Here is a 6,695-nt window from a genome sequence, read left to right as displayed (position 1 = left end):
CCCCGGAAGTCCCGCCCCCAAAAGGGCGGGGAGGAAGGGGATTGGGCGGAGGGGGAGAGGGGTGGGATGGATGATCGTTGTCCTTCCTTAATTCCTTCCTTCCTCCTTCCTTCCTTCCTTCCTTCCTTCCTTCCTTCCTTCCTTTTCCCTCCTTCCTTCCTTCCCTCTCTCCCTCCCTCCTCCTTCTTTCCTTCTTTTCCTCCTTCCTTAATTATTTCTTGCTTTCATTAATTAATTCCCTCTTTCCTTGCTTCCTTCCCTTCCTTCCTCCCTTCCTTCCTTCCTTCCTTCCTCCCTCCCCTTCCTTCCTTCTTCCCTTCCTTCTTCCCTTCCTTCCTTCCTTCCTCCATCTCTCCTTCCTTCCTTCCTTCCTTCCTTCCTTCCGTCCTCCATCTCTCCTTCCTTCCTTCCTTCCTCCCTCCCTCCCTCCCTCCCTCCCTCCCTTATTTCCTTCTCCTTTCCTTCCTTCCTTCCTTCCTTCCTTCCCGTTCTCCCTCCGTCTCTCCTTCTTTCCTTCTCCCTCCTAACCCTAACCCTAACCCTAACCCTTCCTTTCTTTCCCTCCTTCTTTCTCTCTCTCTTTCTTTGTCTTCCTTCCTTCTCTCTCCCTCTCTTCCCTTCCTTCCTTCTTTCCTTCCTTCCTTCCTTCCTTCCTTCCCTCCCTCCCTCCCTCCCTCCCTTCCTCCCCTTCCTTCCTTCTTCCCTTCCTTCTTCCCTTCCTTCCTTCCTTCCTTCCTCCATCTCTCCTTCCTTCCTTCCTCCCTCCCTCCCTCCCTTCTTTCCTTCTCCCTTCCTTGCTTCCTTCCTTCCTTCCTTCCTTTCCTTCCTTCCTTCCTCCCTCCCTCCCCTTCCTTCCTTCTTCCCTTCCTTCTTCCCTTCCTTCTTCCCTTCCTTCCTTCCTTCCTTCCTTCCTTCCTCCATCTCTCCTTCCTTCCTCCCTCCCTCCCTCCCTTCTTTCCTTCTCCCTTCCTTCCTTCCTTCCTTCCTTCCTTCCTTCCTTCCTTCCTTTCTATCCTTCCTTCCTTTCTATCCTTCCTTCCTTCCTTCCTCCCTCCCCTTCCTTCCTTCTTCCCTTCCTTCTTCCCTTCCTTCCTTCCTTCCTTCCTTCCTCCATCTCTCCTTCCTTCCTTCCTCCCTCCCTCCCTCCCTCCCTTCCTCCCTTCTTTCCTTCTCCCTTCCTTCCTTCCTTCCTTCCTTCCTTCCTTCCTTCCTCCATCTCTCCTTCCTTCCTTCCTCCCTCCCTCCCTCCCTTCTTTCCTTCTCCTTTCCTTCCTTCCTTCCTTCCTTCCTTCCCGTTCTCCCTCCGTCTCTCCTTCTTTCCTTCTCCCTCCTTTCCTTCCTTTCTTTCCCTCCCTCTTTCTCTCTCTCTTCCCTTCCTTCCTTCCTTCCTTCCTTCCTTAGAGGCGAAGCTTCTCCGATCGCCGAGATGCCGCTTTCCGGGTAAGTGATTGACAGGGTCCTCTAGTCCCACCCCCTGAATGATTGGCAGGGAAGGCGGAGCCAGGGTCCACTGAATGATTGACAGGGAAGGAATGATTGACAGGGAAGGCAGAGCCAGGGTCCTTTAGTCCCACCCCCTGAATGATTGGCAGGGAAGGCGGGTCAAATCCCGTATTGATTGACAGGGTTGGAACGATTGACAGGGAAGGAATGATTGACAGGGAAGGCGGGTCGAATCCCGGAATGATTGACAGGGGAGGCAGGTACAGGGTCCCATAAATGATTGACAGGGAAGGCGGGTCAAATCCTGGATGGATTGACAGGGAAGGAACGATTGACAGGGAAGGAATGATTGACAGGTAATGAATGATTGACAGGGAAGGCGGGTCCAGGGTCCACTGAATGATTGACAGGGAAGGAATGATTGACAGGGAAGGCGGAGCCAGGGTCCACTGAATGATTGACAGGGAAGGCAGGTTGAATCCCAGATTGATTGACAGGGAAGGAATGATTGACAGGGAAGGCGGGTCGAATCCCGGAATGATTCAGTGAAGGAATGATTGACAGGGAAGGTGGGTCGAATCCTGGAATGATTGACAGGGAAGGAATGATTGACAGGGAAGGCGGAGCGAGGGTCCACTGAATGATTGACAGGGAAGCAATGATTGACAGGGAAGGCGGGGCCAGGGTCCACTGAATGATTGACAGGGAAGGAATGATTGACAGGGAAGGTGGGGCCAGGGTCCGCTCAATGATTGACAGGCAAGGCGGCTCGAATCCCGGAATGATTGACAGGGAAGGAATGATTGACAGGGAAGGCGGAGCCAGGGTCCACTGAATGATTGACAGGGAAGGTGGGGCCAGGGTCCTCTAGTCCCACCCCCTGAATGATTGACAGGGAAGGCGGAGGCCGGGTCCTCTAGTCCCACCGACTGGATCCCAGAATGATTGACAGCAAAGGAATGATTGACAGGGAGGGAATGATTGACAGGGAAGGCGGGTCCAGGGTCCGCTCCATGATTGACAGGCAAGGCGGCTCGAATCCCGGAATGATTGACAGGGAAGGAATGATTGACAGGGAAGGCGGAGTGAGGGTCCACTGAATGATTGACAGGGAAGCAATGATTGACAGGGAAGGCGGGGCCTTTGACAGCAAAGGAATGATTGTCAGGGAGGGAATGATTGACAGGGAAGGCGGGTCCAGGGTCCGCTCCATGATTGACAGGCAAGGCGGCTCGAATCCCGGAATGATTGACAGGGAAGGAATGATTGACAGGGAAGGAATGATTGACAGGGGAGGCGGAGCGAGGGTCCACTGAATGATTGACAGGGAAGCAATGATTGACAGGGAAGGCGGGGCCAGGGTCCACTGAATGATTGACAGGGAAGGAATGATTGACAGGGAAGGTGGGGCCAGGGTCCTCTAGTCCCACCCCCTGAATGATTGACAGGGAAGGCGGAGGCCGGGTCCTCTAGTCCCACCCACTGGATCCCAGAATGATTGACAGGGAGGGAATGATTGACAGGGAGGGAATGATTGACAGGGAAGGCGGGTCCAGGGTCCGCTCAATCATTGACAGGCAAGGTGGCTGGAATCCCGGAATGATTGACAGGAAAGGAATGATTGACAGGGAAGGAATGATTGACAGGGAAGGCGGAGTCAGGGTCCACTGAATGATTGACAGGGAAGCAATGATTGACAGGGAAGGCGGGGCCAGGGTCCACTGAATGATTGACAGGGAAGGAATGATTGACAGGGAAGGTGGGGCCAGGGTCTTCTAGTCCCACCCCCTGAATGATTGACAGGGAAGGCGGAGGCCGGGTCCTCTAGTCCCACCCACTGGATCCCAGAATGATTGACAGCAAAGGAATGAGGGAATGATTGACAGGGAAGGCGGGTCCAGGGTCCGCTCAATGATTGACAGGCAAGGCGGCTCGAATCCCGGAATGATTGACAGGGAAGGAATGATTGACAGGGAAGGCGGAGTGAGGGTCCACTGAATGATTGACAGGGAAGCAATGATTGACAGGGAAGGCGGGGCCTTTGATTGACAGCAAAGGAATGATTGTCAGGGAGGGAATGATTGACAGGGAAGGTGGGGCCAGGGTCCGCTCACTGATTGACAGGCAAGGCGGCTCGAATCCCGGAATGATTGACAGGGAAGGAATGATTGACAGGGAAGGCGGGGCCAGGGTCCACTGAATGATTGACAGGGAGGGAATGATTGACAGGGAAGGCGGGTCCAGGGTCCGCTCCATGATTGACAGGCAAGGCGGCTCGAATCCCGGAATGATTGACCGCGAAGGAATGATTGACAGGGAAGGCGGGGCCAGGGTCCACTGAATGATTGACAGGGAAGCAATGATTGACAGGGAAGGCGGGGCCAGGGTCCACTGAATGATTGACAGGGAAGGAATGATTGACAGGGAAGGTGGGGCCAGGGTCCTCTAGTCCCATCCCCTGAATGATTGACAGGGAAGGCGGAGGCCGGGTCCTCTAGTCCCACCCACTGGATCCCAGAATGATTGACAGGGAGGGAATGATTGACAGGGAAGGCGGGTCCAGGGTCCGCTCAATGATTGACAGGCAAGGCGGCTCGAATCCCGGAATGATTGACAGGGAAGGAATGATTGACAGGGAAGGCGGAGCCAGGGTCCACTGCATGATTGACAGGGAAGGCGGAGCGAGGTTCCACTGAATGATTGACAGGGAAGGCGGGGCCAGAGTCCTCTAGTCCCACCCCCTGAATGATTGACAGGGAAGGTGGGGCCAGGGTCCTCTAGTCCCATCCCCTGAATGATTGACAGGGAAGGCGGAGGCCGGGTCCTCTAGTCCCACCCACTGGATCCCAGAATGATTGACAGGGAGGGAATGATTGACAGGGAAGGCGGGTCCAGGGTCCGCTCAATGATTGACAGGCAAGGCGGCTCGAATCCCGGAATGATTGACAGGGAAGGAATGATTGACAGGGAAGGCGGAGCCAGGGTCCACTGCATGATTGACAGGGAAGGCGGAGCGAGGTTCCACTGAATGATTGACAGGGAAGGCGGGGCCAGAGTCCTCTAGTCCCACCCCCTGAATGATTGACAGGGAAGGCGGGGCCAGGGTCCTCTAGTCCCACCCCCTGAATGATTGACAGGGAAGGCGGAGGCCGGGTCCTCTAGTCCCACCGACTGGATCCCAGAATGATTGACAGCAAAGGAATGATTGACAGGGAGGGAATGATTGACAGGGAAGGCGGGTCCAGGGTCCTCTAGTCCCACCCCCTGAATGATTGACAGGGAAGGCGGAGGCCGGGTCCTCTAGTCCCACCCACTGGATCCCAGAATGATTGACAGCAAAGGAATGAGGGAATGATTGACAGGGAAGGCGGGTCCAGGGTCCGCTCCATGATTGACAGGCAAGGCGGCTCGAATCTCGGAATGATTGACAGGGAAGGAATGATTGACAGGGAAGGCGGAGCCAGGGTCCACTGAATGATTGACAGGGAAGCAATGATGGACAGGGAAGGTGGGGCCAGGGTCCTCTAGTCCCACCCCCTGAATGATTGACAGGGAAGGCGGAGGCCGGGTCTTCTAGTCCCACCCACTGGATCCCAGAATGATTGACAGCAAAGGAATGAGGGAATGATTGACAGGGAAGGCGGGTCCAGGGTCCGCTCAATGATTGACAGGCAAGGCGGCTCGAATCCCGGAATGATTGACAGGAAAGGAATGATTGACAGGGAAGGCGGAGCGAGGGTCCACTGAATGATTGACAGGGAAGCAATGATTGACAGGGAAGGCGGGGCCAGGGTCCACTGAATGATTGACAGGGAAGGAATGATTGACAGGGAAGGTGGGGCCAGGGTCCTCTAGTCCCACCCCCTGAATGATTGACAGGGAAGGCGGAGGCCGGGTCCTCTAGTCCCACCCACTGGATCCCAGAATGATTGACAGAAAAGGAATGAGGGAATGATTGACAGGGAAGGCGGGTCCAGGGTCCGCTCAATGATTGACAGGCAAGGCGGCTGGAATCCCGGAATGATTGACAGGGAAGGAATGATTGACAGGGAAGGCGGAGCCAGGGTCCACTGAATGATTGACAGGGAAGGAATGATTGACAGGGAAGGCGGGGCCAGGGTCCACTGAATGATTGACAGGGAAGGAATGATTGACAGGGAAGGTGGGGCCAGGGTCTTCTAGTCCCACCCACTGGATCCCAGAATGATTGACAGCAAAGGAATGAGGGAATGATTGACAGGGAAGGCGGGTCCAGGGTCCGCTCAATGATTGACAGGCAAGGCGGCTCGAATCCCGGAATGATTGACAGGGAAGGAATGATTGACAGGGAAGGCGGAGCCAGGGTCCACTGAATGATTGACAGGGAAGGCGGAGCGAGGGTCCACTGAATGATTGACAGGGAAGGCGGGGCCAGGGTCCTCTAGTCCCACCCCCTGAATGATTGACAGGGAAGTCGGAGGCCGGGTCCTCTAGTCCCACCCACTGGATCCCAGAATGATTGACAGGGAGGGAATGATTGACAGGGAAGGCGGGTCCAGGGTCCGCTCCATGATTGACAGGCAAGGCGGCTCGAATCCCGGAATGATTGACCGGGAAGGAATGATTGACAGGGAAGGCGGAGCCAGGGTCCTCTAGTCCCACCCCCCGAATGATTGACAGCTTCCCCTTGCGCCCATTTTACAGACGGGAAAATCACATTTACGAAGAAGTGGAATGAGGAGGCGGAGCTCCTCTTTTTCGGCGCTGCAAATAAAGCTTCATTTTTGGCACTTAATATTTGTCCCGTGTCTTGATTACAATAATAATAGTAATAATAATAATAATAATAGTAATAATAATAATAATAATAATAATAATAATAATAATAATAATATTTTAATAACACATTGTCAGACCCCCCGACAGTGGATAATAATAATAATAATAATAATAATAATAATAATAACAACAACAACAATAATAGTTGTGATAATAATGATTATTATCAGTATTATAATAATTATAATATTATTGATTATAATATAATGATTATAATAATTATAATATAATAATGATTATTCTCTGGGGGTTTTATTGGGTTGTTCTTTCCGATGGTGTGCTTTTATATTTTGATTTTTCTTCTGGAAACCGCCAAATTAATACTAATACTACTACCACTAATAATAATAATAATAATATTGAAATTTAAATCGTATAAAAGTTCAAAAAATAACAATAACAACAACAATAATAATAATACAGAAATGCAAAGA

At 52.6% G+C, this 6,695-nt stretch overlaps 1 protein-coding gene across 1 annotated transcript in view; it reads left to right on the top strand.

Moving 5' to 3' along the window:
* The window catches only part of LOC310837120 (uncharacterized protein), a gene marked incomplete at its 5' end in the record, with an annotated part of 36,039 nt that extends 29,824 nt beyond the window's left edge, over positions 1-6,215 (top strand). Inside the window, 2 exons of the mRNA XM_083723187.1 lie at positions 1,402-1,440; positions 6,127-6,215. Of these exons, the coding sequence (XP_083579313.1) occupies positions 1,402-1,440; positions 6,127-6,160 (73 nt within the window). The 3' untranslated portion in view covers positions 6,161-6,215. The remainder of the gene's footprint in view (positions 1-1,401; positions 1,441-6,126) is intronic.
* Between the last annotated feature and the right edge of the window lie 480 nt (positions 6,216-6,695).

This window comes from Podarcis gaigeae, assembly GCF_964106915.1.
Source record: "Podarcis gaigeae genome assembly, chromosome: Z".
Lineage (NCBI taxonomy): Eukaryota > Metazoa > Chordata > Lepidosauria > Squamata > Lacertidae > Podarcis > Podarcis gaigeae.
Note: the sequence above shows the minus strand (reverse complement) of the source record. Positions and strands in the feature narration are given on the sequence as shown.